Here is a 20,601-nt window from a genome sequence, read left to right as displayed (position 1 = left end):
AAGTTTAAATTAAATCATAATTGGCTAAAAAGAAAATGGTATGAATAAGTTGCAACATCAGTATGGTATCAAGTCACAACTCAAAACTGGGCCTATTTTTACACAATGAAATGAGTTATACGGCATTTGTCGAAGAGTGATACTACGATAGCTTTATTGCAGTAAAGTGGAGGAAATTAATTCTGTGAATAGTTGAAAAGATTAAATTAAGTTTCTAGTTACTAAGTGGGTCTTGTCAATAGTCAGTGAGATGGCATGTGATCTTTTCTAATTTCAGGTGTTCAAAGCTGCCAACATTAGCCAAATCCAGGTGAACTGCATTGCCTCTTATACCAAATCATAAACCCTAGTTTAAAAAGGAGCACCGCCCATTGTTCCAGGAGTAGAGGACGTCCCGTCTGTTTGAATCCCAGTTTGTTGCTCTATTACTGTGGATATGCTTGCCCCAAGCTGCTGATTTCCATAAATTATCATTTGAGCAACTGAGCCATTTCTGATAAGAGGATGTCCTTTCAACCAGTCACCTCACAACTCACTTGCAAAAGATGGAAGCTGATAGTCTACTGTAGCAACATTCCCATTTTAATGATTGAAGCTGACAATATGGTCAGATTCGATCTCTGGCAAGATCAATTAGCCATGTTCCTTGTATGCTTTTCAATGCCTATGAGAGAACCTGCCTTCCTCACAATGCAAGAAGGCAGTGAAAAGGTGTATCCTATTTGCATCACTGAGCTGGAGCCAACACTACATCCTTCAGTGCAGTGTATATGTGGAACCTGATTATTTGTCTCACTTTCCTTTTTGTTTTTTTTTGCCCTGTATGTCTTCTCCACCCCCAGATTTTTCCCCCTTGTTTTCACAGCCCACCTGGCTGTGAGGGTAAGCACTGCATTCAGAGTTTCAAAGCTTTTGTTATCTTAACAAGCTCTGCCTGGAGAATGAGACCATGGAAGAACACTTTGGAAGTAGGGCTGACACACAATCCATGCTTGTAATGAAAGCCCTCTATTAAAGCTATGGGTCCTGTAGCTTAGCTCCACCTTCACGGTGTTCCTTTGCTTTCTCTCGCCCACCAGCAAGAAAAACTAGAAGGAAACCATAAAGTTTGGATGTTGCTGGCAGGAAATCGCATTCTGGGGCGAGGGAGCTTCACGAGCATGCCAAATGCATGAGAATTGGTCAGCTTGAATCTGTATTGGCTGCTCTGATGACTGAGTAATGTCACTGTTTCTGAGCCAGGAATGTCCCAGGAAGCCCCATGTCTCTGCTGTCAGCTGGTCTCATCTGAGGCAGTGATAGAGACGCTACATTGACCCTGGGTTGGAGAAGTGAATTGTGGCCAACGTCCCTGCCCTGTTCGTGACCCCCCTCTTAGAAATGCACTCTTGTGAGCGCTGGTTGATGAAAGTATCAGTCTTGGCTTCAATGGCTTCCACAGGCAATAGGTTGCTGATGCTGACAGTCACAGATGAAGTACGAAGGACAGGCCCACTCTCTAACAGTATCTCAGTAAGGAGTTATAATCCTCTCCCATGGATCTGTCCCTCAGTAAGGGAGTCACTGCCCTCTCCCATGGAACTGTCCCGCAGTAAGGGAGTCACAGCCCTGCCCCATGGAACTGTCCCTCAGTAAGGGAGTCACAACCCCATCCCATGGAAATGTACACCCTCCATTGTGTTGTGGCACTACCACTGTGCTAAATGGGATAGATTCAGAACAGATCGAGTAGCTCAAAACTGGGCACCCATGAGGCGCTGTGGGCCATCAGCAGCAGCAGAATTGTATTCCACCACAATCTGTAACCTCATGGCCTGGCATATTCCTCACACTACCATTACCATCAAGCCAGGGGACCAACCCTAGTTCAATAAGGAGTGTAGAAGAGCATGCCAGAAGCGGCACCAGGCATACCTAAAAATTAGGTGCCAACCTGGGGAAGCTGCAACACAGGATTACATGCATGCTAAAAAGCAGAAGCAGCATGCTATAGACGGAGCTAAGCGATTCCACAATCAATGGATCAGATCAAAACTCTGCAGTCCTGCCACATCCAGTAGTGAATGGTGGTGGACCATTAAACAACTAACAGGAGGAGGCGGCTCCATGAATATCCCCATCAATGATGGTGGAGCCCAGCACGTGAGTGCAAAAGATAATGTTGAAGCATTTGCAACCATCTTCAGCCAGAAGTGCAGAGTGGATGATCCATTTCGGCCTCCTCCTGAGGTCCCCACCATCACAGAAGCCAATCTTCAGCCAATTTGATTCACTCCACATGATATCAAGAAACGGTTGAGTGCACTGGATACAGCAAAGGCTATGGGCCCTGACAACATCCTGGCTATCATGCTGAAGACTTGTGCTCCAGAACTAGCCATGCCTCTAGCTAAGCTGTTCCAGTACAGCTACAACACTGGCATCTATCTGACAATGTGGAAAACTGCCCTGGCAAGTCCTGTCCACAGAAAGCAGGACAAATCCAATCTGGCCAATTGCTGCCCCATCAGTCTACTCTCGATCATCAGCAAAGTGATGGAAGGTGCCATTGACAGTGCTATCAAGCGGCACTTACTCACCAATAACCTGCTCACTGATGCCCAGTTTGGGTTCCGCCAGGACCACTCTGCTTCCGATCTCATTACAGCCTTGGTCCAAACATGGACAAAGGAGCTGAATTCCAGAGGTGAGGTGAGCGTGACTGCCCTTGACATCAAGGCAGCATTTGACCGAGTGTTGCATCAAGGAGTCCTAGTAAAACTGAAGTCAATGGGAATCGGGGGCGGAGGGGGGAGAATACACTCCACTGGCTGGAGTCATACCTAGCACAAAGGAAGATGGCTGTGGTGGTTTAAGGTCAATCATCACCGCCCCAGGACATTGCTGCAGGAGTTCCTCAGGACAGTGTTCTAGGCCCAACCATCTTCAGCTGCTTCATCAATGACCTTCCCTCCAACATAATGTCAGAAATGGGGATGTTCGCTGACAACTGCAGTGTTCAGCACCATTCACAACTCCTCCTAATGAAGCAGTCCATGCCCGTATGCAACAAGACCTGGACAACGTTCAGGCTTGGGCTGATCTGTGGTGCAAATGTTGCCTGCCACTAAGTGCCAAGCAATGACTATCTCCAACAAGCGAGAGTCTAACCACCTCCCCATGACATTGAACGGCATTGCCATTGCCAAATCCCTCACCATCAACATCCTGGGGTCACCATTGACCAGAAACTTAACTGGACCAGCCACAAATACTGTGGCAACAAGAGCAGGTCAGAGGCTATGTATTCTGTGGCGAGTGTCTAATCTCCTGACGCCCCAAAGCCTTTCCACCATCTACAAGGCACAAGTCAGGAGTGTGATGGAATACTCTCCACTTGCCTGGATAAGTGCAGCTCCAACAACACAAGAAACTCGACACCATCCAGGGCAAAGCAGCCCGCTTGATTGGCACCCCATCCACAACCTTAAACATTCAATTCAATTCAAATCGCTTTATTGGCATGACAAGTTACATCTTATGTTGCCAAAGCATCGGAAAACATTCATGTTTGTTCACAAAAATACAGATCTATCCATACAGTGTATAAACAGATATATCCCTGAGTGTATAAATATACTTTCATATAATTTATATATACTCTTATCTTTAGTGGTTGTTCCTCTGTTTATGGCAAGCTGCAACATAGTGTGCCGCTAGTGTTATGCAACTTCTCTCTTCCCCTAGTAGGTATGGGAGTTTTTGGTCGTCATTCAATTTTCTGAATTCCGGGCATATTTTTGTAAATTTTGGGTAGAAATTCTCCCTTATGCCCTGATATTTTCTGCAAGCTGTGAGGAAGTGCATCTCTGTCTCCACCATTCCCTGACTGCAGTGAGAGCATATCCTGTCCTCTCTTGGTAGCCGGGTCTGCCTGTGTCTACCTTTTTCGATCGCCAGGCTATGTTCACTAAGTCTGTACATTGTCAGGATTTTTCTCAGTTTGCTGTCCTTTACCATGGTCAGGTAATCAGCTATGTTGTATTGTCTGTTTAGGGCCAAGTAGCAATTGAGTTTGCTTTGGGTTTTTGTTGTTTCTGCCCAATATGTCAGATATTTTTCCTTTTGCTTAGCGACGATTGTGTTGGGTCGAATTCTTTGTGTTACGCTGTCACTGTCCTGGGGCTGGTTAGTGTTAGTAGTTACTTCACTGAGTCCCAGGACTAGTTGACTGAGGGTATTCTTCTTTATGGTCAGCTCTTGGCATTTCAGGGCGTCGTAGTGATAGCATTGGGGGTTGCTCATTTGTAGGTGATTCCAAAATTTGGTGGCTCTTTTTTGGATAGTGATCATTAATGGATATTGGCCTAGTTCCACCCTGCATGCATTGTTTACTGTTTTCCTTTGAGTCCGGAGGATACTTTTACAGAATTCTGCATGTAGGATCTCAATTGGGTGTTTGTCCCATTTTGCAAATTCTTGTTGTTAGCGGTCCCCATACCTCACTGCCATAGAGTGCAATTGGTTCAATTACTGATTTGAAAATTTTTAGCCAAATGCTAATTGGGATTTCTATTTGGATTGATTTTTTAATGGCATAGAAAGCCCTTCTTGCTTTCTCTTTCAGTTCATTCACAGCCAGTTTGAAGTTTCCCGTAGAACTGATTTTTAAGCCCAAGTATGTGTAGTTAGTGGTTTGTTCAATTTTGGTTGTTCCTAGTGTGAAATTTATTTTGGGTCCCTGATGTCTGGATCTTTGCTGGAACACAAGGACTTTGGTTTTTTGGGGATTTATTGTCAGGGCCCAAGTCTGGCAGTACGACTCCAGCAGATCCAGGTTCTGCTGTAGACCCTCCTTAGTTGGTGACAGCAGAACCAGGTCGTCTGCATAGAGGAGGAATTTAACCTTGGATTCATATAGGGTGAGGCCGGGTGCTGTAGATTGTTCAAGTAGTTTTGCCAATTCATTTATGTAAATATTAGAGTGTCGGTGAGATTGGCGAGCCCTGCGTCACCCCCCGCCCCTGTGGGAAGTATTTTGTTTTTGTCTCCAATTTTAACCGCACATTTGTTGTTTGTATACATTGATTTAATTACATCATATGTTTTTCCCCCTACCCCGCTTTCGATAAGTTTCAGGAATAAACCGTCATGCCAGATGGAGTCGAAAGCCTTCTGGAAATCTATAAAGCATGCGTAGATTTTACTTTTGTTATGGTGAACGTGTTTGTCAATTAGGGTCTGTAGGGTGAAGATATGATCTGATGTTCTATAGTTTGGCAGGAATCCAATTTGGCTTTTACTCAAGACATTGTGCTCCTCAAGGAAGTTTATAAGTCTTTTGTTTATGATGCTACAGAATACCTTCCCCAGGTTACTGTTTACACAGATGCCTTGATAGTTATTTGGGTCGACTTTGTCCCCACTTTTGTATATGGGCGTTATGAGTCCTTTGTTCCAGATATCAGGGAAGTAACCAACACTCAGAACCAAGTTGAAGAGTTTTAGGATAGCCAGTTTCATTTTGTCGTCTGTGTGTTTAATCATCTCGTTTAGTATGCCGTCTGTCCCGCAAGCTTTTCCTGGTCGCAGGTCCTTGAGTTTTTCAAAAAGTTCTTTTTCTGTTACACTCCCTCCACTGCGTACCATGGCTGCAGTGTGTACCATCTATAAAATGCACTGCAGCAACTTGCCAAGGCTTCTTTTGCAGCACCTCCCGAACCCACAACCTCTACCACCTACAAGGACAAGGGCAGCAGGCGCATGGGAACACCACCACCTCCAAGTAACCCACCATCCTGACTTAGAAGTATATCGCTGATCCTTCATCGTAGCTGGGTCAAAATCCTGGGACTCCCTCCCTAACAGCACTGTGGGCGTACCTTCACCACATGGACTGCAGCGGTTCAAGAAGGTGGCTCACCACCACCTTCTCGGGCTTTTGCCAGCAACGCCCACATCCCATGAAAGAATTTTTAAAAAGTAAGGGAGTCACAGCCCTGTCCCATGGAACTGTATTTCAGTAAAGGAGTTAGTACTTTCAAGAGAGGATAAAATTCAACTGAGAATTAAAAATACTGAGTGGCAGTTCAGCATGCTTTTCATTGTTCTATTACCCCCACAATTGACTGCAACACATGGCTTAAGTTTACAGAAAGAGTACTGATATCATCCAGGCATCACGATCAGTATAATGTACCCTGTCAAGCCACTGATTAGGTAGCTAAATAGAATATGTGCATTAGTATTGTATGCTGGATCAGTGAAAGCATTGAGGAAATCTGTTTATCTGTTCACACACGCACGTGCAAAATTTCCTGTGCGATGGCCTTGTTTTTCAGCATCGCAGGTAAAACAACATGAGACGCCAGTAGGCGAAACAATGGGATTGTTTTTTATCTGCTGAATTTAGTTGACCCAATGAACTTTGAAACATTCTTGTTCATCATGAATAATAGGATCAGAAAAGTAATCTGGTTGTTAGTTTAGAAGTTTGATTATGGTCCAGTAGGAGGGCAAACAGAGTGCAGCAGACTGCAAATGGTGCCAGAACCCTCTAACCTTGTGGTTGTTGTTTGATTCTCATCATCTATATCTACAAAATTCTTGTGTTCTTATCTCTGCTTCACAGGTGTCCTTGAGCTAGACCTGAATTCCACAATATGTCCAGCCAAAACAGCTGCAGGATGCAACTTGAAAATGCTCCCCGAGGCGAAGGGAACTGCTCCTATGAAAGCATCTAAAACGACTTCACTCTTTTCTCAGCAATCTATAAATGGATGGTGGCCATGTGCCCAAGAGAAAGATGGCAACCGTATTTTGGCTGTAAGGACCTTCCAGTGTATTATTGGGATTTTATTTTCAGTATTATCACAACTGGTCTCATTCTTATCGCTTGTTTTTGTGAAAAATGTAACTGACTTCAAACAATAATTTTGTGAATGGGTCAAAGATTTATTATAAATTAAGTGGCCAATTTTCATGGTGTTAGGAGAGCAGTGTAGGATTACTATTCCTAATAGGCCTAAGAGATCTGGTGTATTTGGAGTAAGCCTTGCTCACTTTAATGTCTTTCACACTGAAGATCAAATATTACTCCATGGTTTGCAACCTCTTTTTTGACCTTGTTCATTTTCCTACTGTTGCACAAGAGCAGTTCAAATTGGAGAAATGTTGGGGCAGGCAGATATGTATGTCATTCATCCTGTTGAATAAAATAAGCTGGCTCTAAAATTTTTAGCAAACAAATTGGCCAAAGTGTGTGTGTGTGTGTTTCAGTGCAATTCACCTGAAACTGGCCCAACCAGCGATTTCCAGCGCTGATGGTTTCCAATGATCTTTTGCGCTGATTTAAAAAAACATCGTGCTGGAAGCTGCCCCCGCCCACTAAACTGGCCACCTCCCCAGTTCAAATTGATCACCATTGAGAGTTTCTGCTAACTGCACCCATTTGCAGGCCTTCAAGAAGGCTCTTGAAATTGAGCTTTTTTTGGGCGCAGGGCCACCAAATAGGCAAGTATTACAAAGAAACCAGCTCAACATATGTAATAAGGGAAAACTTTAACTTTTCAAATACTCACTTAATGGGCTAGCATGCAGAAAAGCCTCACATTCTTACTATAGCCATATACAGCGTGCATGTGTTTGTACAGCAGCAAATATATTTTGCAGAGCACCATATGAATGTTTCACTGTCGGGTGCACGTCTTCCCTACAGATAAAATATGACCGACAATCATTTGAATTTGTACAAGGAATATGAAAGGCTACCTGATTAATGATTCAACAGCCAGGAGCCACAGTAATATGTTTGGCATTGCCATTAAGCTTTTAAATGGCTCAGTTCATCACTCATAACCAATGATGGCACCTTGCTGAAAGAATTTTAAACTGAAATAGAAAAACCATCATGGCCATTCTGTTAACCCTTAAAGTAATGCTTGAATACCAGACAAACCTTTTAGATCCACTGTTTGGTTAGCTAATTGAGAATATCACTAAAATAACCCTGCCCCCAATTCATGATCGCATACTTGCTTTAGTCTGCTTTTGAGATCAGGCTGTTGGCCTAAAAAAGGATTGCCTAGTGTACTGCTTTTTAAAAGGTTGAGGTAATCCTAGAAGTCCTGTACTCTAAGGTAACCGTATCACTTATCTGTGAATGCCTGTTCTGGTTAGACAACTTGCTAAGTTTTTTTTTCTTTGTTTTCCAGGGTAAAGTTGAAATGACACTGGAGATTATCACTGAACAAGAGGCTGAGGAAAAACCTGCTGCCAAAGCAAGGGATGAACCCAACATGAACCCAAAACTGAAGCCTCCAAAGTAACCTTTTTTCCTTGATTTGTTTTTTGTATATTTGTGCCTTACATAGGTCCCTGTTCTTTCAAAATGTGCTTCACATTTGAAAGCAGAGGGGTCTATATGCTTTAAACATTGAATACAGGCTATTTGAAGTGAATGGATGAGTTTTACCCATTCTTTCAAAGCAGAGATGTTTTATCTCCTCTTATTTCATGTAGTCAGGATTTACATTCAAGTGTCCTATTGAGAGTTTTGTTCTTTCAACTGCTCAAAAGTAGACAACATTTCAGCAGTTAGTTTATTCTTTGAAGTTTGGTCACATGAAATTTAGACTAGGGAGGCATTTACCTTTCATACATTTTATTTTTAGGGATGTTACAATCTTTGTAACCTTCACCTACATTCATAATGCTGTTTGTTGCAAGTGAATCGGTGTATAAATTGACCCACCCTGTTCCTCCCAACATTTTTTCAGCATTCTCCCTTCCCTTTCTAAAAGCATGGACTCCTGTTGGGGTACAGTTCCACAACTGCTGGTTTACCTCCGGGATCTCATTATACAAGAGCACAGATAATGAGCAGAGTGGGAGCTTGAAGCCAAGCCTGATCCTTTCATGACCAGCAGGAGTCGCAGTACATAAATGGGGAGAAGCAAGGTGGCTGCAGGATCAGCTCCTGATAAGAGTTGATGCAACATGGAACAAGAATAGGCCAGTGAAGACACGAGCTTGGACACCCCTGGGTTAAGGAGGTGGAAATCTGCCAGGGTTCCCACTCCTAATGACCCTTTGCAGCTGAGGGCACTGGATAATGCTTGTGTGGGTGTAGGGTAAGGACAGGTTTGGACTGTTCTGCTCTCGCTCTCTGTAGCTGAATACCCTTCTGACACTTGCTGTCCAGGCTAATGCATAAACAGCCACTTGAGGGAGGTATAGGAGGGTTGCTGCTATCCAGAAATGCAAAAAAACCCTCATGACACTGCATCCTTCAGGAAAGGCAAAGAAAATTGAAGGAGGGAAATTAAACCAACCAAGGACATTAACAAAAGTCGCATTTTGCAAATACTGGAACAGGTATACATGGAAAGGAAAGTTGCCACTTAGTCGTTTAAAAGCCTCTGTGGCTAGTTGCTATGTTGTACACAATTTCTTGCTCACTGCTACCTGGTGTCGGCTACATCTGCTTGGTGGCCAGGATACTGCCATGAGATCTTTAACATTCAGGCAGATGGGGCCTCAGCTTAACATCTCATAAGGACGGCTCACCTGGTAATGTAGTGATCAAGTATCAACCTAGATTATGTACGGAAGTCCAGGAGTGGGGTTTGAACTCTCAATTGTTAACTGAACCAATCTGATACTTAACCATGCTGGTTATTTGCACCTAGTTGATGTATGCTATAAGTTGGGTTGGATGCTGTCTTTTTTTCTCCCACCTCCACACAAGTTATGTGCAATAAGAAGGGCAGTACAATGCTATCAAATGTCTCTTAGGCAGGGGAGGCTTCCTTTTGTGCTCTGAAGGCAGTGAGTACAGTCCAACTGACTAGCTCCATGGTAGCTCACTCCAGTGGCCATTCTTCAATTGTAAACTTGAACATAGTGTTTTTCAATAGCCTGTTCAATCATGGCACTTTGCTCCATCCCACCCCAGGGGACACTGAAGTCAACTGTAGCACCATCACTCCTGCCTGTTTAACTGGTGACTCTGTATCTATCAGGGATCGAAACCCAGACTGTCCTCATGACAACAGCTCAGTAGCATGCCATATTATGCATTTACCCACTGAGCCTTTGGTCTGATAAGGAACTCGCTTACCATGGTTTTTAAAAGGGATAATAAACATGCCCGTGGTTTGCTTGAGTAATGGTTTCTTAACCCTGTAAATGAGTGCTTAATGTAAACTATGTACGCTTTATCCATTAGAAAGGAAAATTAACTGGATTTAATTCTTTACAATCAGCCGTCCAGAAACGTCTTTCCTGTGGTTCACCAGTCCTTGCAAGACGATGAAATACATCATCTGGCGCCGATTCAAATGGATCTTTCTTGGGATCATAATACTGCTATTTGTAGTTCTGTTCCTTGGGATCTTCTTTTATTCATTGCCGGTAAGTACATGGTGTAGGTTTTAATAATGCTGTTACCAAAGTGAGAGTGCACAAGTAAACGGTTTGATTTTTTCAAGAAATAGACTTAATGTTTGTTTTTCTTTCCTCTTTCTCTTGTAGCTTAGTTCATCACTGATGTGCAACATTTTGTGCTTTGCTTTTCCTTGTATAGAATCTAATGGTGAATATTTGGTCAAATGCAGCTAAGGCCTGATCTAAAATGAAGATGCTTGCTGCTTTCGGCAGAGAGTTTGGAGACACCAAGTCAAATTCTCAAAGGGGCTTCTCTTGGTGTCTCTGGCGCTGTCATTATTGTGTTTACAGAACTGTTGCCAACTCGAGTCTAAAGGTAGAAAAATCCTCTTGCATCGAGACTGCTTTTGAAGATAGCGGCACAGTAGGAGATTGGCTTAAGGAAGCTTAAGTTGTGTTTTGGCAGCAAAGTAAAAATGCACAGGCTCGTGATTTAATCACTGTATTGCTTTGATTTAATTAAGAGCTTCCATAATTAACTTAAAGAATAAAAATTGCTATTAAACCTATTTAATTGCTCTTCCTCACTTAGTGTACAATGTCCAGGCCTGCATAAAATTTAAGTTGCTCCTGATTATTCTTCAGCTCTTAATCTGTTAAACTTGAAAATGCCACAATTAATTCGCTCCCTTTGCACTGTTGTCGGTTTTTTGTCATTTTTGGTCCATGATCAGAAATAGTACTAAAACTCCGTGAACAAGTTGGATTTTTGTTGTAATACACTTGTACTTTTATTCCCTCCCCCACTGTTTGCTGCCCTTTAACCTAGAGTGCGGGCTTCTCTGCCCCCATTGATGTGCTATATTGACTAACAAATAATCTACTTTTGCGAGACAGGATATGTCTCCTTGAGATCTATTTTATGATCCAGCCAGTAAAAAAAGAAACCTGCTCTTGGAGGCTGCATGAGCTGCAATTCGAGCTTGGAACTTTTGAATGGGAATCCAGGGCCTTATTGCAAATGTTAAACTGCCTTGAATGGGAATCCAGGGCCTTACTACAAATGTTAAACTGCCTTAAAAGGGAAGGGGTGAAGTTTTTTTCTTTTTTAAAAAAAGAAAGAGAAATGATGCAGCTGCAGAACGGCAAAGTGTACGCTTTTTTTGTTTGTGTATTTACATCACTGGGATAAGTTGGAATAGATTTAACTGAGTGAAGTGCAGCCTCTTTTATATATAATCTATTCATGGGCCATCGGCAATAAAAGGGTTAATGTCAGTAGTTAAGTTCCCCATTATCTTAGCATTTTCAATTAAATACACCAAATTACCAATGGCACGTAGTATAAAGTATTGCTACAATAATGCTGGACGAGCAGCAATTACATTGATTTACTCTGGACTATGTTCAGTTCATTGGGTAGAAAAAAAGAGATTGGAGTTTAAAGAATTTCACTGGTGTAATAAATTCTGTATATTGCTACCATGTTAGAGCAACAAGGCTGTTAATTTAAAATTAAATAAAAACCCTTCTGTCTTCCACTTTGATGGAAGACAAAAGATTATGGGAAAGTTCTTTTTAAGGTGATAGGAGGAAAAGTTCAGCAGCATCCATCATGGCCTCCAGGCCTGCTGGGATAGGAGGGAGGGACATAAAGGTGTCAACACCAGAGCTGGTACAGTAGTAAATCACAGTTAGTGGAGCTAGCACAGGAATGGCAAACCAAGGCAGCTGTTAGTTGTGCAGTGTTGGATCTCTCAATGTTGTGTTAAGGCAAGTCCCCTTCTCATGACCTTACTTTCCAGTGCTGTTTGTACACCATCATCATCTCCCTCCTTAGCCTTGTGACCTTAGCATGGCTGAATTTTTTTTAAGTGGCTGATAAAGCTGAGAAATGTAAGGACCAGGGAGTCGGGAGGCTTTAACTGTTCTATATTATCACGAGGGCTGGATTTTTCAATAGCTGTTTGGTGATGCTCTTTTCTTTACATGTCTGTGCTGGCATACTCTTACCCATTTTTTTCACCTACATTTGATTAACATTAAGGCATTTTTGGGGGATTCTTAGCTACAAACACAGTGCTGCTGTTGGTGTATCTGATTTGCTTTATACCAGTGTATAAAGCAAGTATTTTCCACTTTTACTTAGGAGGGAAAGGTTTCTGTTTAAAACCTGAAGTTTGATCCCATGTGTGCTAATATAAATTGCTGTGTTTATTTTAAATAAAGTTAGCTCAATTTAAATTTACAAACTTGGATATGTTTCAATTTTGATCTGCAATGCTATGTGCAACTGACTAAAAATGTAAGCAATTCTATGATTTATCTTTCCTGGATATGAAGTTGTTTTCTAAATTTCAAGTCCACGGTGGGAAAGAAAATAGAGATCTAGATCTGTAGAGGAAAAGTCACACAGCCAGTGGCACTGTGCCCTGGAGCCCCATGGAGATGGGAGCATGCATTCACACCTCCTGCTGTCAGTCATGTGAAGTTGGCAAGCAAAGAGCAGGTGCCTCACTACCAAGGGGTTGAGGGGAAATTGGAGTGAGGATTTTCTTGAGCCCTATATGTGCCTCAAAAGTGACTACCTTTTAGAGCGGCAATTATGGAGGCCAAAAGTAGGTCTCCTACTTACGTGGGTTCAGGTTAGGCAGTATATTAATTCAGGAGAAAATAAGGGGACATGTATTTGAATACAGTATTTTAGCAGGCAATTTGACCTGAATTAAGAAATTGAAGTTCTGTAGTTTGTCAAAACTAACCTTGTATTTCAGTGGTGCTGCACTACAGAGCCACTTGCAGCCCACCTTCCTTACTTGAAACCTTCATCAGAGCTGCTGCTTCATGTGTTTCCTAGTCTGAATTCAGGGCCCAATATCACCAGCTCTAATATTGGAGATGAGAGTTCAGCACGAGTGGTTTCATGGTGCAAGGTTCAAGTGGCCCTTGAGCAAGTCGCCGCTCAAGATTGGCCATTGGCAAAAACTTAGTAGGTTTCTAATAAGCAGATAAAATGGCATGATGCTGTTGCTTTAAATTTAGCCACTAGTTTTTCATCGAGACTGTTTTTCTGGTTAATGATGTAACCAGACATTCAAATTTAGGGTGCTATATTGTCCCCACTCTCAATTTAAAGATCAGCTTTCTCTACAAGACTAACATAATCTACATGAATTTTTGGTATGTGGCTAATTTTGAAAATGTCATGGCACCATTCACCTTTTTAATGCAGTAATAGTGTTTAATGGTAACCTAGGATTTGCACTTTAGCTTCCCCTAAAGTCCAAGTGAGCTTGACTCCTCAGCCCTTCAGACGGGGGAGGTGCTTCCGCACCACTCAAGAACACCACCTGGTGGGGCGACTGGGGAATAGCACTGCCTGCAGTCTGGCCTGTGCCTGGGAGATGAAGAATAATGACCGAAAATGAAGTAGACTTGTTTTTATTTTCTTGCCGATTTTCACCCTTCCATTCCTCTCTTAAAGTCTGAAAAAGAGGAGCAAGAGTTGCATCAAGCACCCTTTATCAAGTAGAGTCACAAGCTGAGAAGGGTTACCACAGGAGGATGGCCAGATCCTGTGTTCCTGGGTACCAGGTGATGTAAACACTAGACATCCAGGCTATATCACGGATGAAACCAGAGTGAGACATGTCTCCGAGTATCGACAGGACAATGGGAGAGAAATTTGTTCAGAGAGCAATCTGGATACATAAAATATGTATTGTATAAAAGACTACGGTTGGTATCAGAACTAGTGACTATAACAGAAAAGAAGAATAAAGGATCAAAACACCTGTGATGGGGTGGCAGGGTCTGTTCATGGAGAATCCTTTGTGTTCCATCTAAATACAGCTAATCCAGTGTGGTTACAGGGTATCTTGAGTACACTGCAGTAACTAAGCAGTGAGCAAAATAATTTAAAAAGGGAACCACACCTTTTAAAAGAGAAATTACCTTCGGGATAGATTATTCACCGAATTCCCCAGAATATTGAAGGCCAGGCAGATCAGAAGGCAATTCCACCTGGCACTAGAGAGTCAGGAGATAGTGACGAGCTGCAACAAGTTAAATGAGACGGCTCTTGCTGGGGTCCAAGGGGACTTTAACAGCTGTAAAGTGGCTGTGTCGTGCTAAGCTTGAAGTCCCATAAAATCATAGTCTAATAAACTCAAACCTTAGAGCAGATCTGCAGAATGTCCTAGTGGGTGCTGACTCCTCTCTGTCCCATGCCTCACAGTTCTGAGATCTTGGCTACTAGTAGAGCAGTCGAGTGACACATTCAGCATAAAAATTTTAATTGTTTTCCTCAAGCGATTGCTGGCCGTGAGCCTGAGGACTCTTGGTAGAACAGTCGACCAGTCCTAGATTTACATCGGCCACCCACTTCTCACAACTGAGACGAGCTTACCATGTCCATAGAAATGAGCAGAACTGTAAAATGAGTTTAGTACTACAGCCAAACTAACCAGAAAGGACTCCAAACAATGTTCCCTCTTATTTTTTTTGCTTGTGCGTGGTCCCTTTTAACCGGCTGTGATGCCCATTCAAATTTCCGTGCATGCACAGTTTCTTCTAGTGAGCAGCCTTTGCGGGAACTCCAGACCGCTGCACAGCTTAGCGGGAGCATTGGCTTCAAGGCTGTCTCTCATCTAGAAATTTTACAAGTAATTTTTGGAACTGGGGGAAGAAAACAACAAACCTTGGAGATGCCTAAAGAAAAGTCACTTTCTAAGTGTGACATTTTGCTGCAGAGGTAAGAGATCTGACTGATTCACCGCCCACCAAATGGGAAAGGCACAAGTCCCAACTTGTGCCATCTATGGAATCCATCCATTAGTGATGCGGAGATCTCTGGGTCATCCCATACTGGGGAACAGGCAGTCAATAGAATATGAAAATGTCCAAAATCTGACCTGATCCACAAGACAATTAGAATGATACTAAGCTTTTAAATGAATAAGATGGGTACTGGGGTGAGAACCCCTACTTCAGTTGTAGTCTGAAATCCATGAAGGGGAAAGCCCATAAGGGGAGGATAACCATTGGATTGCAGCAGCTTCAACTTGATGCAGAATGCTTGTCGTCCTGTATAAAGTTTAATATTGCCCCATCTTGCGATTTAAAGATGGCCCCCGGTGTACATACTGGGAACATTTGGACTAAAAGCAACCTCGACCGAATGCTAATTATTAAAACGGTGACCCTGCTGCAATCCCAGATGGTTGATCCAATAAGGTGACACAAATCGGGAGCAATCTGCACCCCAAAATGCCAGAGCCCCAACAAAATGAAAAGGTTCCTAAGCCAGTAGAAACTGGCCAAAGTCATCTGACTTGCAAAAATTGATTTTATTCCCAGACTGTACTGCTGAATGCACTTCAGAAAGCAAGCAGGAGAGGAAGACCTGAAGCCTATTTGTACAATGTCTGATATCCCTGTCCACTACTTGAATCCCTCAGATATCACGGAAAGAATGTACACTTGATGCTGAAAGCTCAATAACCAACATAGAATGAGGAAGAAAACCACTATTTGAGAGGGAGACACAATCTCATTGGTGATCCACTGAGTATAGGTTTTCCCAAACCTCATGGTCTGCAGCAACACTCAAACTCACTTGATTTGATCAAAATCCTTTGCAATATCAAGGAAGCGGCCCAAGCTGGTATCTGCCACCTGCCGCATGGGCATCATTTCTAAATCGGCTGCATTATTATATGTATATGTCCCACAGATCCATCTTGTTGAATTAGTGTGAATCAATTAACCTATTCAGACTGCTAACTAGAAATCAGCGAGAAATCTTTGACTAAAGGCACATTCATGGGGTTCCTTGCTGCCTTTCAGAATAAAGAAGATGGATGCATCTTGCCAAATATTGGGAATAGAGAATTAGTGATTTGGTGAAAGAGGACCCATTTCTGGGGCAGCACCAAGTACAGAGGGTACTATCAGCCTAAAAGGAGCCTATGGCATGGAGCATCTCCTCCAAGATCAATAGTTCTCATGCTCATCCAGGGTAGCCAACTTTTCACCCTCCTTGTCCCCCTCCATCTTCCTCATCCTGAGGGAAAAATCAGATAGGTTACTCCAGATTGCCTCAACATCAATTCTGACTGGCGGATGTAGATCAGAATAAAACTGGCAAAAGTTATGATTGTTCTCAACATGAGACTAACCATTCCTTGAGCTTCACCATAGGAATTATGTAACTGCTTTGTTGCTTCCACAAGGCTTAAACTGGAAGGGGCCCAGTTCATCATGCTCATTGGATTCACATATTTGATACTATCAGATCAAAAGGATGTCTAATTCACTGTGGCTTTGGCAAGTTTTGCTGCCTCAGATGAGGAAAAAGGAGCAAGGCATCAGGTTTATGTATGTACAAACCTGGGATAAAGTAGTGTGCCATTCTCTTGGAGGGCCTGTTTCAGGATGTTAATTTGCAGCAACAAATGGAGGGAATAATCTCCGTAAATAAAGATATGTTGATCTTCCACATCAAATTGGGCAGGCCTGCTACAGCACCTCTTTTTAGTGTGATAATGTGGAAAAGTGCAGCAACCGTTGGAGGTTGGAATCTGCAGACCAAGGAGTTGGTGTACAATGGGTTCTGTCAATAGAAACTGAGCCCAACTTCCAGCAAATCCTGGAGGAATTTTATTTAAACCATTCCACATTGGATCCTTCCAACCCCTCGGCCAATCCAAGAATCTATACATCATTCAGCAAGTTGTGTTGTCGAGTCATGCATGTTGCTAGGCAACTTTCACTCCCCCTCTCGTGTCTTTTGGTGTACAAGTGTGGGCTCAGCAGTGCCCGTCTGCTCTTCATGGACTTTCACAGCAGTCTCCAGTTCAGCCCAGAGTGTACGTCCACCCTGACTGCTTTGATCTGGGGGGGAGGGGCGGGGGAGGGCAGGAGGAATCACTGCTGAGTAGCTGAGCTGAGGGCCAATACCAGGCTAGGGAATTTCTTCAGTTCCTGAACAGATGGAGAATTGGGTAAAGGTCCCATTTCCAAGATTGACACAGCACGTCCTTGAAGCAGAAAAGAACTTTAGGAAAGATTAATTATTTTTCATTTTTAGCCTCTAACATCATTTAAGGGTGGTTTAAACCTAAAAAAAAACTTGTGTAAAATATGTTGCATGAAAAAAAAAAATTAAAAAAAAAAGAGCTGTACAAAGTATTGGGCACTTCATAGCACATTGCCAGTCCTCACTTTTTTTTAAAAGCTGAAATGAGTATCTAATGTTCTAAAATTCAGTCATAAAATAAAACTTGTGCAGCATAACCTGAAAGGAAAAATGTACAACTTTTCTTTCCACCCTCCACTTTCTTCCATCATTTAGTTCCTCCTGGGCCAGACACCTTCAGCAGTAGCCAATGGAAGTAAGTGAGTGCTTGTTCTAAGGGCTGGCAGTGCTGTTCCTGGCCGGCTGCCAGGAATCACATGAGAGAATCCTGGTTGAGACTCCCAAACAAAAGTGTTTTTTCCTCTCCTGTAGAGAGATGCTGAGCCTGCACTTGGCACTGCAGCTTGATTGAGGTCAGAAAGTCAGTAGAGTGGGGAATCTGTCCTGTGTTGCAAGATACTAATTCTGTTTCAACACCTCCAATTAAATGGATTTAATTGAACTCCCAGTTCCTCCTCAAGTCCATCCTTGAAACATGTAGAAATCCAGCCCCCTATTCGAGGAACATTTCTAACTAATCTGCATATGGAGGTGCTTAATTTGATGTCTTTTGTTTTTGTTCCCTGATTCCAATTTTCTCCTTCCTGCCGCTCAAGATGCTGACTCATGTCAGTACAGTTATATGGGCACCTGCAGCCCTTGGGTATTTCACCCAGCTGGTTGCCTTTCATGTGTGAAAGTAGGTGTTGTGTTGGCAGGCTGTTCAACCAGGAGATATCGAGCCTTAACCAACATTTACACCAACACACTTCCCAGCAGGGATCACAGGATTATTTCTACCTTTCCCCAAAACAACAACTTGCATTTATATAGCATCTTTAAAATAGTAAAACATCCCAAGGTGCTTCACAAGAGCATCATCAAACAGAATGTGACACCAAGTCTCAATATTAGAACAGGTGACCAAAAGCTTGGTCAGAGAGAGATTTTAAGGAGCATCTTAGGGAGGCTTCCCAGGACCACTGAGGCCAATTGAAGCCCACTTCCCTGAGTCAAGATCAGCCACTACAGCCCAGACTGAGATTTTAAGCCAGAGACCTTTCTGGTCTGTATAACTCAGTAACTCATTGAATAAATAAACTTGCTGAGCCATTGGTGCCATTCAGAATGTTTGTTTTTCACCAAATGATTGTTCCAATGAGGTAAAAAATAATTTTGGTGTCTTTGTGACCACCTTTGGAGGAGTGGATCTTGACCCAGCAGTAAAGAGATAATAGACAGTCATACATTTGAATCACATCCTTGATTGATGTTCAAACTCATCTGGTTCATAGACAAGTTAGTCTAGTTCTTGGCCTGGCCACTAGATAGAGCTCTGTGCAGAACTAGAATGCTGCTCTTCAGGTCACGGGAAAGAATGCAGAACTAGTCCCTTATCATTCAATGTAGAATAGAAAAGTCTGGCCTCTGAATTAATAGAATCAGTTTGAGAGATGGGGAAATCTTCAGAGGGAAAAATGTCAAGTATCAATTTATTATATATTTTGTTTATTGTGTTTCAGTGCTCTCTAGTGTTTTTGTCAATTTATGCCATATTCTCTTTTTTCCTTGCCTCTTTGCTCCTCTTCCCTTCACTCCTCAAAACCAACTAATATTTTTGATAGTGTGACTATGTTCTTAAGGGTGGGGATGTGGAGAGGTTTTGAATAATTCCAGAGCTTTGGGCCTAGATAACTGAAGGCACAGCCACTAATGGTGGGGACAAAGGATTTTGGGATGCATAAGAGGCCAGAGTTGGAGGAAGGGAAATTTCTCTGAGGGTTGTAGGCTTTAGGTTACAGAAATGGGGAGGCTATGTCAGGATTTAAACCCTAGGCTGAGAATTTTAAGGTTGAGGCATTGGGGGGTCAGGAGCCAGTGTAGGTCACCAAGCACAGGAGTGATGGGTGAGTGGAATTTGGTGCAGGATAGGATACTAGTAGCAGAGTTTTGGATAAGCTGAAGTTGGAGGATGGGAGGCTGGCCAGAATAGCATTGGAATAGTAACAAAAGCATGGATGAAGGTTTGGGCAGCTTAGGGGCTTATGCAGGGGCAGAGACATGTGATGTATGGAGGTGCATATAGACAGTCTTTGTGATAGAGCGGCTATGGGGTTGGAAACTCGCCACAGTTGTGAACAGTGTGCTTCAACCTGAGGCTGTGACCTAGGAGGAGGCAAAATTGTGGAGTTTGTAGTGGAGTCCAAAGACACTGGCATCAATCTTTAACTGAAGGAAATTGAGACTCCTCCAGAAGTGGCTGTCAGACAAGCAGTCAGACAATACTGAGACAGTGGAAGGGTTGAGAGATAGTGGTAGAGCTGGGTGTCACCAGTGTGCACATGGAACCTGACCCCATGATTTCAGATGATGACTCAAAGGGCAGCATGTAGATGTGGAAAAGGAGGGGACCAAGGATAGATCTTTGGGAGACTACAGAGGTAAAAAATGGGAAGAGAAGTCATTGTTGGAGATCCTTGCGCTAAACTTGCCTAGATAAGAGTAGAACTAAGCGAGGGACATCCCATTGAGCTGGACAATGGAAAGACCGATGTGGATGAGGAACAGTCAATATAGAGTACTAGATCGAAGGAAGTACATGCAAATTGCTGTCTAGCATTGAAGGAGTGTTTGGGGTCCTGGACAGTGGTGTGGGAGAAGGCAAGTGGTGTACCTGGTGCTGTTGCTTGGGGAAGGCCAGATGGAATTTGGACTGGTGGAAGATTGAACAAGGATACCCTGAAGAATAGTGGGAAGGGAAGGTGAAAATGTGCATGGTGGAGGAAATGTCAGAAGTTGTAAAGGCTGGTGTGGTGGAAAGTGCCTTGGATCTCTGCAGATTAGCATAAGAGGTGCTAATAAATTCTGAGATGAAGTTTTTACTGTCACACGGCACCTGATCTAATGGATGAAACCTGTGCATCAAAAATCTCATTCAAATAGAAATGCCTGTTTTAGTCGCAGTGAAACTCGAACTCCAACCTGAAGTACCGTGAAGCAGAGAGGTAACCAGGTGTAACTGGTTTCTACCCCATCTTCCTCTGTTGTGGCACCGAAAT

At 42.9% G+C, this 20,601-nt stretch overlaps 1 protein-coding gene across 1 annotated transcript in view; it reads left to right on the top strand.

Moving 5' to 3' along the window:
* Window positions 1–20,601, top strand: part of LOC147113559 (myoferlin-like) — a 246,066-nt gene that overhangs the window by 224,251 nt on the left and 1,214 nt on the right. Inside the window, exons 52-54 of the mRNA XM_085996135.1 lie at window positions 6,611–6,804; window positions 8,193–8,302; window positions 10,245–10,392. Of these exons, the coding sequence (XP_085852261.1) occupies window positions 6,611–6,804; window positions 8,193–8,302; window positions 10,245–10,392 (452 nt within the window). The remainder of the gene's footprint in view (window positions 1–6,610; window positions 6,805–8,192; window positions 8,303–10,244; window positions 10,393–20,601) is intronic.

This window comes from Somniosus microcephalus, chromosome 8, assembly GCF_052327205.1.
Source record: "Somniosus microcephalus isolate GS21.2 chromosome 8, FLI_Smic_1.0, whole genome shotgun sequence".
Classification (NCBI taxonomy): domain Eukaryota; kingdom Metazoa; phylum Chordata; class Chondrichthyes; order Squaliformes; family Somniosidae; genus Somniosus; species Somniosus microcephalus.
This window is presented reverse-complemented; position numbering and strand designations above follow the sequence as displayed.